The following is an 11508-nucleotide window of genomic DNA, read 5'->3' as shown; positions in this document are numbered from 1 at the left end:
AAATTTGTGCACCGTAGTCCTTCATTCGGGGCTGTTGATGAATGTAAACTGAAAATGTGATTCGTTTAGGGGTGATGCTGTATGACGACATCAACAAATCCAAATTTTGATGATGCACGTTTGTTGTCTTATTGCATGAATTAAGTGTTCATGTTTTGTATTGATTCATTCAGTTTTGTGTCAAAATTATTTGTTAGACCTGATTTTTTAGTTGAATATCAGTTGATGCAAACCAGCATGAGTGTATTTAAGGAAGTAGCTTACTTTGGAAATCTTACATCAATAATCCCTCTGACTTTTTCAGGGCATTTCACAGAATATTTGATAAGAGAAAAACATTTTGGATTGTCAATATATCAAGGTTGCTTCTGTGTAACCTTAAAAACACTGAGAATTCTAAGGCAATGGGGTTATGAAGACCTTTGTTTTCCACACACAAACACTCCGACTTCATCGCCGTCTACACTGATCTCCTCTCCTTTCTTACAGCAAGAGAACGAGGAGGAACCTCAAAAGATGGAGCCTGAAGAAAATGATATCGGATACGAAAATGAAGGTGAGTAACTGTTTTTGACCGTCTCATGCCCAAAGAAATTTGATAGTTATCAAGTCTTCACCACGACGATGTCCCTGTTGTATTAGAAATGTTAAATCTACCAAATTTATCTTTGAGCGTTCGCCTCCTTCTCTTCCAGAGCGTCGTTCTTCAAAATCGTTGATCCGTGCGTTTGAGATGGAGAAACAAGACTACCAGCCTCCGAAGCGTGTCACCAAGACGGAGACTGAGAAGGAAACCAAGTCGGCCATCTTTATCGCTGTAAGTATCATACAGGTGACGCCAAAAGTTGAGAAACTTCATCTGCTTTTGGTGCCCCTGCAATAGTTCAATATATGACATTGTCACATCGTTCTCAAGAATTGCTGGATTCACGCATGCTTTCATAAGAGGAACCATCATGTATTATCATAACTTTACATGATATTTTGAAGCCATTTGAAAGGCACAGGGTGTGCAATAGCATGGTTAAAACTAACAGCATGCCTTTTGTGGCATATTCGAGTGTAGGCAAACCCTGGAATATCGAGACTCTCTGAACACATTCGGGTACTATTGGTTGTAGGTCTCAGCCCCAATGACTACCTCTGAACGGAGCAGTTTTTCTCTGAACCCTTGATAAATATGTTGGTACAGTTTATTGATTTTGGGCCAAACTTTTGAAATATGTCTGACGTTTTTCAAACAGGAGCGGCAAGATATCGGTCTTCTACCTAATCAAGTAATTATGTGTTCTATATGTATCAATTGTCACTGTATGAATACCTGTGCACCGGCAGTCACTGAACAAGGCAGGAGATGAATCATTTTCGGGACGAACCTTTGAAGTTGAAATTGTAAATGATTCGACGCTGCCTTGGATCACTGGCTGCTGTCCGCCACTCCCCAATTAACATCATGTTGATATTGAGTTCTTTTTGTTCCCCCACCTTCCCAATTTCTTAGAACAAATTCACAAATAAACAATTGGTAAGTTATGCATGTTGTCACGTGGTCATGTCCTGATCATGCAGTTTCTTTCAAGTAATCACGTACATGTGCCGGTCATTCCAGCCTCTTTAGCTCAAATTTTGTGTAATCTTTGGTCATGAGGGCAGAAAAGAAGCGCAGATGATTAAATGGATGTTTGGATAAACTTCAGGGCTTGAAGTTATAGCATGTCATTTGATAAAAGATTACACAAATTTGCGTTAACTTTTTCTATCATCTGGACTGCACGACCCAAAGTGGCACCTATTAACAGGTCGCAGAATCACTTTCAGTAAAGTTCCCAAGTCTAACCAAGGACTATCTCCACACTTCCCATGCAAATAACCTAACTTGGAAGACATAGTCCTCCAGCTCAGTCTCCTCCCACCACCTTTGTAAATGATACCTCAAATCCTTTGCGGCCAGCTCAGTTTTACCGAGGTGGCTAGCACTCACTGCCTTGCCAGTTGGATGACAGAGAACAGACAATGTTCTTCCATTTGGATAGCTTTCCCTTGTTGACTTATTCTTGCCGAAGATAAGGCTAGTCTTCCATTAAGTCATGCACTGACCGTTTCTTTGGCTAATAAGTCACCAGTGTGTTTGTGTCTCAAGAGCACCAAATGACCCTTTGCCCAGCATGGACATGTAGACTTATTTGTTCTTATGACAAAAGCAAAGGCAGACAGTGCCTAAATTTCAGTACTGAAAAGATTTGATGTGCAGTCTTGGAATTCCGTTGTTGTACCCAAGCTAATCGTCCAATTGTTTTCAGCCTTGCTGTGTTTGTTAGTTGTAGAAAATGAGTTTTTTTGAGAGGTTTCATTCCATGGCCTATGGAATGGGGCCTATCAGTGAATGATGTTTTCATCATAATTTATTGATGGAAAATGTTATCAGTGCTTTCAGCTTTCAATGGTATCAGTGTTGACAAGCCAGTTGATTTCAGTTGAGCCGAACTGAAGGCAAGATTTCTAGAAATTGGTGCAAAATGCTGTATGGAGACTCTCTCCATTGCACACTTTTGGACTTAGTCCTTTCGAATCTGTGGCATGTTGGATCTCTGTCTGTGGGGTAACAGGCCAACTTATGGACAAAGCAGAATGTTGTACCAAGTCATAACATTGCTGGTAAAAGTGGGGCTCAACTGATACTAAACTGGATTTGCTTCCTTGTGTAACCTAATTTTCAAAAATTAACGAGCATTAAAAAATATTGATTTTGCAGAATTCGAAGGAGGTAATTTGTCCCTGATATTATTTGCACCAAAATATATTTTGAAGTTTATGCTCTGCATGAGCGAGCTAGGGACTAGGTTGTAACTCATAAAAGAATGGCTTTCAGTTTTGTTCATCTTGGCTTGCTGTAGGTTTGCTATACATATAGGTACAAGAATGTACTGAGTGGTTGGGCAAGTTGAATTGGAACAATATCTGGTATTTGAAGTTTTGACACCAGGTGTCAGCCATGTAGGATTTGTATGCATGCCAATTGAATATCAAAATCTTTGCATGTCTATCACTAGTTTAATGATGAAGGAGTTTAAAACCAACAAAAGTGTGGAACTAAACTGATTTTGTCAATCTGTTCTGCTCAGATGCATCCTGACATTGGTTAAAGTGTGTGGGAGGGGGGGGGGGGGGGTATAGAACACCAGCCAAGTGAAAAACCTCTGCCCTGAGTGTGTATCGTTGATGTTCTAGGTCAATGATTATTATGCCTCTTTACATTAGACCGGCAATGAAAACTATGTGACCACCAGCGAGGACGACTTTGTCAGAACTCAACAAAACGAATCTGATATCCCAGAATCCTTCAGTGAGGAAGAAGACCAATCATATCACGTCGAAACAGACCAATTGTTGAATTTCTGGAATGCCAAAAGTGGCGTAAGTTCCGGATTACCGTCAGTGTCTGAACGTGATCACAACGTCACAGTCCTCGTAAGTAGGGATCCGGCAGAAACGGAAGTCACTCGCACTGCTGTCCGTCTAATTGTTATCACCTGCTACACGTTTCCCCGTCTGTCGCCGTATTAGGTAGAGTTCACAGTGTTTCCACTGGGGGGAGAGTGGGTCAAATCAGAACCATCTTTGGTGTATTGGGGAATTTCGGTGGAATATTTGGTGAAGATGGTTATATTTGAGGTATGCATTGTAATACAGAAGAGGGACATATCCGTGTCTGTCCTACAATTTGTACAAAAGATGGTTGCAACTGCCGAGTCCTACGCTGCTTGAGATGGATATGTCAGTCCTTCACATTTTCAACAGCTTGTGGAAAACACTGTGTTTGCTGTCAGAGTAGGCTCTACTTCTATAGGACAGCCAAGCTAGCTAGCTTATACATGCTTAAACCTTCGTAAAGTCAGAAGTCTGGTGTGTGCGAAAGCCACGATGGCTTGTGTGTTTAGACTAGAAAACTTGGGTATTTGACATATTTTACCAACATTTTGGAAGAACATTTTGCATTTTGATTTGGATATAAATGTCTTTATAACAACATTTCCTCTGTGCATGCTTTTACATAGCTCTAGAAATTCTTGCCATAAAGCTTGCTGTACATTCAACTGCTTGGTTTGTTATCAGGGGCAATGTCAGACTCCCCTCGTCTCGAATGTCAATTGGTAGTTGTCGGACATCGCACAGTGGTGCAGTCGACCAAAATTTTGGTGATGACATGTAGAGCCACCTTTTGAAGCTCTTCGAATCTCTGATGCCAAGCCAAGCCGGTACAGCATAGACGCATGAACACATTCAGTACTAATTCACTCATCTCTTCCAGTCAATCAACTTTCAGTGATATTGTAACGTGTCACAATGTACAAATACTGCTCCATCCATCACTCACCATCATTACTTGCGCAACAATCATGGTAGCCACTCTTCTTCAGCACGCTTCATTATACATGTTGGAAGATGCATATCGCTCCAAAACCAATTTGATATCTATTATGATCACATTAATTGTTATATTGCCAGGATGGCAAGGAATCTGCTGAACCTGATGATCCATTGGATAAATCTAACCGGTCAGCAAAAGGCCAGGTAGACGAATTTCAAAATCAAACTATCTTTTTCTGATCTGCACTGAACTTGGCGGGTTAATTTCCGATCTTCAAGGATAAGGGAAATTTGGTATTTTAAGAACATATATTCGCACATATTCCGTCTTTATTTCAACTTTCAAGGGGAATTTTCCTCTTTATCATCTTTAATTTCACCCAGTTTTCGGTTTTGGCTTGATTTCCTTCATGGTTTAGTTTACTACTTGTGTTGTTACACTTCACTGTGGACTTTTTATCCTCGTATATCACCAATTTGTTGGTACTATAGTTTCATTTCAAGTTTCAAATGTTTGTTGATCTTCTTCCTGAGTTCTCCATCTTCAACTGGTTGAAATTTCAGAAACTTACAAGAAATCGTAAATTCTGATTACCTTTTATAATGATCGGTTTTGTTGAACCAAAATATCGTGACCGAGCGTTTGCTATTAAGGTTCTGCCTGTGTTTAATTATTGATGATTACACAAACAAAACAAGTGTTAATTAGTAGAGAAATATTACCACAAACTGGTCTATGTATGTCTGCATTGGAGTCGGGGACGAGTGCACTTGGCGATCAGAAATTATGCCAAGTTGAATGGAGTGAAATTTGAAGTGGTACTGTTGGCAGGTTTTGTAGCTGAATGTGCACTCGTCTAAAACTCATTTGGAGAGGAAGTATAAGAGGACGGGAGCAAGTTGCAGCTAGGTGGCACGCCATTTTGAACGGTAGCCCAATAATCCACCTGAATACAAGTCATAGCGTCTCAGTGCACATGGAGGTTTGAAATTATGCCAAGTGGACTGTAGTGGATACTAAAGGGTCCTTGCAGTGTTTGTAGCCTGTTCGAAATACACTGTATGGCAATGGTGGATCATCTCGAAAACATTTTGGCAGTACCTTGGGCATGTGAGGGACATGGTACCTCCCAGTATTGCAGTGCAGGAATCGTCCTTATGTGTGGTTGTCAATCTGAAATTCACCTCTTAGGTTCTGATACTGGTGTTGCAAAGAACTACACGGAGTATGTGTGAAGTTGCAAGTTTTTCACAAATTCTGAGAACGGCAGCCATATCTTTAGTGAAGACCTCAATCCATCTGGTTGTTCAGTCAGCTGTGGGACTTGTTGATGAGTGAAATCCACTTTCATATAATTCAATAGCATTCTTCTTAGCTCGATTGGTAGGATTAGCCTATCAAATCATGTGATTGCTGTCATCTGAACTTTGAGTAACTTGTTCAAGATAGGACATAACCTATCCTCATTTTGCGCAATGTTTGATTGTTGTGGCTGTTTTAGAACTTAATACAAATCGTTGTCATGTCAGACAAGGTTATCAATACACCTTTGAGTGCTTTGAACTGATATTGCATAAGTAGAGATCATTGACAGTTTGATTTGACCATATAAAGTTATACAATAGTAAACTTTTCAATGGACAGTTGACAGAAGACTTCCTAATTTGGTGGTACACTTGATCTTTGACTTGTCTCTAAGTGTCGTGTCCAGTTGATGCTAATCTGCCAAAAAAGAATGAAGAGTTTTTGCAGCTTCATGACTTGATCAAGAATTTCAAGGAATCCTGGGTGGGTTGAAAAAAGTGTCGGCAAAACTCCTTGAATTTGAATGAGACTTTGTCCATTCAATGAGACTTTGTTGCCTGAGGAGGGTCGTATTTCTCAATTGCCCTTGACCCAATCTGTGCGTAATCGAAGGAATGTGACAGGATCAAGAATAACACTATCAGGACACCTTCTGTAGGCACTGGAACAGCTCATTTCAATTCGACAGGTGTGAGGAAGAAATTCATGCAATTCGAAATGTTTTTTTAACTGTTTTGACCTGAATGCAGTGAGGGACACTTGCAGGAAATTTGTTTTCCTCTCGTGACAATTGGAATATTCTATTTGGCCTCGGGCTGTTGAACTTTTTGAAGGTGGTACTGGTGTAAAATACAATAGTCACCCTAAATGCTGTGTTGTTGTGCTGCATTAGCTTCATACTTAGATACATGAACAGTTCATTTGGATAAAACTGTCTATAAAAACTGGTAAAAACAGTGGCGATGGATTTCAAACCATCAACTATTGGTAAGATTCATCCCCTGTTTCTGATTCCTATGTCCTTTGAATCAGACCAAGTTGCTGTTTTGAAAAATACATTTCTTGGATAAGCTTTCGAACTTGTTGCCAGTCTCTGTTCTGTTGTGTTATTGAAGAGTCTGCTGGATAAGCTTTCTCACCTACAGTTACAGATTACACATGAGCGGGGATGTAGGATCGGATGTAGAAGCTACAAAAAAGGTGTGCGGATTACATCACAGAGTTGCAAATGCTAGTTTCGAGAAGCGATCTGATACATTTTGATGCATGTGAAGAACTCTAGCTAACCAGATCCAACCAATTTTTCAAGCCAGATCCAACCAATTTTTCAAGCCAAGTATAAGTTTTGGATTTTGAAATTGGAATCAAATGCAGAACTTTTTCATTAATCTGAATTGGGGATATCATAGCTTTTAATCTGACTGGTTAAACTTTGCATTGGATTACTTCTTTGAAGCACTGAGCAGTGAGGATTCTCTAGCAGTAACATTGCCAAGTTCCACTACATTTCTAAGGATTATTTCACAGAGATTGGGTGTTGGTACTTGTGCAAGATGGTGAAGCTGTCTCTCTTAGGATTGGTAAGATTGCATTCTTCTCACTGATTGTCAGTCCAGGCAAATTGATCCAGTGATCCCAAAATGTGTGATTTTCAGGTTGGGCTTGTTCTAGCATATCTTTTTATCGGACAACCTGTCCCATCTCTGGAATCATGTGTCTCGTCTGTCGTCGTAGGATATTTTTGTGAAGGCGATACCAGAAGGTCTGCAGCATACCGTGAGCATGAGTTGCACATATCCAGTAACATTTAGGCTAGTTATGCAATAGGTTGCACAGGTGTTTTAAATACATGCCTAGTATGGCCCCACAGCTCATTACGCTGACCATTTCATCGAGAATTCTAATTGAAATATGTTGTGAATTGATTCTATTACTATGATATATAGAATCGACCTCCGTATACACAGAACTTGGCCTATAGGTTTATTGACTTCACACTTCAGAATCTGGAGTTTAGTTTCTTGACTATTGTGGTTCAGTTTCTTGATGTTGACAGTTCAGTTCCGGGAGTTCGACCATTCAGTTTCTTGACTTTGATATTCACATGAGGGATAAACGATAACGACGAACTCTGGTTAGATTGCCATATGATCCTTTGTAACCCATCACTAAAAGGATTGGGGATACCCCACTGATATCAAAATGTTCTTCAAATTCCATGAGGTTTCTCATTTGAAATGGGTTCCTCCTCCTCAGGTGAGTCTCTGCGCACGATTTACGTAAGTGTTTTATGACACCCAGTAGTTTTGTAATATCGTGTTGACATGTTATGTACATCAGTGCACAGAACACGACATTGCAACAACATTTTACTACCGCACCCTGCCAGTTGGGTTCATCAGTTGTTACTACTTGGCTAATTAATCGTTACTAGCGTGCTAATTAATTGATTAGTGTATTAGGTATCACTAATGTTTAGGATAATTGTACATAAGATGTGTACAGATGCGATACACTCTTATATTATTTGGGTTGTCAAGTAGTTCTCTATTTCGTATACATCCTTGGCACGGTGTGCAGTGAGACTCCTCTGCAATGTTTTTCAAATATCAGGAAATAGATAGTCTTAAATGGATACCACCTTTCAATGTACATGTAAGTATTTGAGGAATTGTTTGACAGGGTCGGTCCATCACAGCATTATGTCCTTCTTCGCCTATCGTGACAATGTCAATCTTCAGTTCTCGGTCACTATGACAAATCAGGGCTTAGCCACGACATGTATCTATTTTGCACATTTAGCAAATTTTGCTTCCTTTTAGCTTTGCCTAAGTAGTTTCATAGTATTTTGCTTTCTCTCATGTAGATAGCTTTGCTACCGTAAAATCAGTCGGGGAGCTTTGCATTGTCCTAATGTTGAATGACACTGACTGATTTTATAGTCTGTCAAGTTCAGTGACCTTTATTTTGATTTTGGTTGTGTCTAATCACACCGATCATCTTTACCCTGAACTTGTCCTCAGTTGCTACAATTTTCAGCTTGAACCTGCTTCAGCGACCTACATGTATCTGTATTGCAGAAAAAATGCCGATGGTCACATAGCCTTCTGAATTGACAGCCCATCATGGCATAACCTGGTCATGTTAAACATGCATATAACACAAGCACATTCATATTGTCATCATAATATGGTTGATTTTGTTGAGCACTAATATGGTGACCACATATCACACATGTTGTAGGTGGTGATGTGAATCCCTGTCTGTGATGAGCAAGTACGATTTGTCGTTGTCGTTTTGTGATTCCATGCGACTGGTGTACAGTTTATTCAAAAAATGTATTTGTAATGGGCGCAGAGGTCAACTAAGGCATGATGACAGCCTCTGTACAATAAGCTTATTGCCTGAGCTGGAAATTGTGACGTCATATTCCAAGTCATCGAGCTTGAATTGTGAGAAAATCTGAATTCGGTGGAATGGTTGCCTTGGATCATGAAACATGATTTTAAGTGAATGAATAAAACTGCAAAACGTTTTGACTTCAATATGATTTTAAAGTTCTGGTCACATTAGTGGCTCCATCTTTTGCCTTTTCTTATCATATCTTTGCGTTGCAGGGTTCAGACCAGAACACATGCGCCGTCTGCGCCAAGAGGGTCTACGAGATGGAGAAACTCATCGCCAACCACGCAGTCTACCACAAGACGTGCTTCAAGTGCACAAAATGCAAGAGGACTCTAGGGTAAGGGTGTGGGGTTTCATGGAGTCTGGGGCATGAGAGTGGTGTGGCGGTACTTGGGCATGTTGAATGAGAATGGTGTAGGGAGGGGATGTCTGGTGAGAATCTGCGCCAAGAGGATCAATGAGATAAAGGAACACATCGCGAATTGTGGCGTCTACCCCAACATGAGAATGTGAGAGATCTGTTGTGAACGAGAGTTACAATTTGTGTAATAGTTGGTGTTCTGTTTCAGGTCATGCAGTGATGATTTTTACCTTGTCAAATATAATAAGTAAGAAACACAAGAACATAGCTAGGAACCCATTGGTTCAGGAATAGGGGCATCTTTTCCTGGTTTTGATTTTAGGAGCTCCTGAGCAAGACACTAAACCCCATGTTACTTTGCTCCAGTTAAAATTTTTACCCGGTGCAATGGGTCTCTTTCCGGATCGACACCCCTATGGGTGGAGCTCTGTCGTGGGGAAGTAAAACCACCAGCTTATAAAGTCGGCAGCTGATGTTTCGAATATTGGCCATGACATTGAAATCCACCTGTCGCAACAGGGAGATTTTGGTGTGGGGGCAGACTTGATATGGAAACATCAAATGCTTACCCTGTAAGGCACCAGTTTGATTCCACATTACAGAGCACCACCACCAGGAGTGCTGATCTGAAAAAAAGTCAGATTATTGTTTCTAGTTTCTGGGCGTTGGTTTGCATGTGAATTTCATCGGCAATAGGGTATTTTCATTTTGCAGATGTTCATTAGATGAACAGTCCAGGCAAGGATCTGAAAAAATCTTTTTAAAATTCTCGTTAAAGATTTCAGTTGCTTCCTTATCCTCTCTTGCGTGTATCGGATAATTTGTTTTGATTTTTTCCCCACAATTTTCTGAAATTCTTGGCTGTTTTCTCCGCAGTCTATGATTTTAGATGGGTGCTATGCATACATGTGTCCCCCTGCTTCGGTTCGTGGTAAATAGTTTTAGGATATCTATGAGATATTACTGGTGACATTCAGTGAACCACAAAATCTTAATTCTAAGCTTCCTGCAGTTGCTGATTGACTTCTCTTCAACCAAGTCCTTAGTGTTTGGCAATTTTGGTTACAGATAGTTGCTGACAGTACGGGTCTGAAAACATGAATCCATTGTTGTTATGTACGTTTGGTGTTCAGTAGATCCATTTCATAACCCAGAATGCCCATTTGCCAGTAATCAAGTATTTGATCCAGCAGGCTGTCTGTGGAACAATCATGTTTACGGTAGAAGGCTGTCAGAGTGGCGCAGTGGATAGTTATGTCCAAAAGTACCAACAGTGCCAGTCTCTGATGGGGTCTCAGGTTTCCTTAATTTGACTCAAACCTTTAAACTCCTTTCTTTCCTTCTCTATCGAAGATGCTTATCATATCTGTTTTTCAGATTGTGTCATTCGTAAGCACTTTCTATCTCTTTATAATCTGGTCAAAGTGGTACATAGCGGTTGCCCTCGTAGGCCTGCTAACCTAGTCCATGCTCCAACCTGCATTCATAGACCGGTCCAATCAAATGGAACAAGGGGAATATCCTATGAATTGTATCTAGGTTGAACTAGCTGGTGAGAGATTGACCTCATAGACGGACCTCTGGCTAAGTCTATAGACTGGTCCCATGTCCCAAATCTATAGACGGGTCCCCTGTCCCATGCTTCAGACTGGTCCCTTTGGATACCGATAGTAATGAAACAAGGGTGAGGTAAATAGGAAAAAATGCTCATGGTCCAGATAGCTATGCCATACTGGTCCTGCCTCAGGTTACTGAATGGAGCCTTGACTGATACTCTCCAGTTTGCTCGGACAAGCAGTGCTGCCATCTCCGTTCTGTATTTGTAACTGCATGATGAACACCAAGATCTGGTGTTTGGTCGACTTCAATTTTGAATTTTTTAACTCATTCTCATTATTTTCCAGCGTTGGCAACTACTCTGTCAATGAAGGCAACTTGTACTGCAAGCCTCATTTTATGGAACTCTTTAGGCTCAGAGGTAAGAAAGTCTCCCGACACGCGTCGAACGCAGTGCGCATGGTCAAGCATCTTGGAAACGCCAAAAAGCTTCACACTTAGAACATCATTT

At 40.6% G+C, this 11508-nt stretch overlaps 1 protein-coding gene across 38 annotated transcripts in view; it reads left to right on the top strand.

Annotated features, from left to right (window-relative positions):
- Positions 1–11508, top strand: part of LOC135493041 (uncharacterized) — a 91358-nt gene that overhangs the window by 36909 nt on the left and 42941 nt on the right. For 30 of the 38 annotated variants that reach the window (XR_010448172.1, XR_010448170.1, XR_010448174.1 and 27 more), the window contains 7 exons: positions 490–556; positions 696–817; positions 1245–1277; positions 3259–3468; positions 9292–9416; positions 9649–9687; positions 11345–11418. Coding sequence is in view for 31 of the 38 variants with exons in the window: in XM_064779854.1 (XP_064635924.1) it covers positions 490–556; positions 696–817; positions 1245–1277; positions 3259–3468; positions 9292–9416; positions 9649–9687; positions 11345–11418 (670 nt within the window). In the remaining 7 variants the exon portion in view is untranslated. Of the gene's footprint in view, positions 1–489; positions 557–695; positions 818–1244; positions 1278–1501; positions 1526–3258; positions 3469–4506; positions 4573–9291; positions 9417–9648; positions 9688–11344; positions 11419–11508 lie in introns of all 38 variants that reach the window. The other 8 variants (XM_064779850.1, XM_064779855.1, XM_064779856.1 and 5 more) reach the window with 8 other exon arrangements.

The sequence above is a fragment of the Lineus longissimus genome, chromosome 8, assembly GCF_910592395.1.
Source record: "Lineus longissimus chromosome 8, tnLinLong1.2, whole genome shotgun sequence".
Classification (NCBI taxonomy): Eukaryota; Metazoa; Nemertea; class Pilidiophora; order Heteronemertea; family Lineidae; genus Lineus; species Lineus longissimus.
Note: the sequence above shows the minus strand (reverse complement) of the source record. Positions and strands in the feature narration are given on the sequence as shown.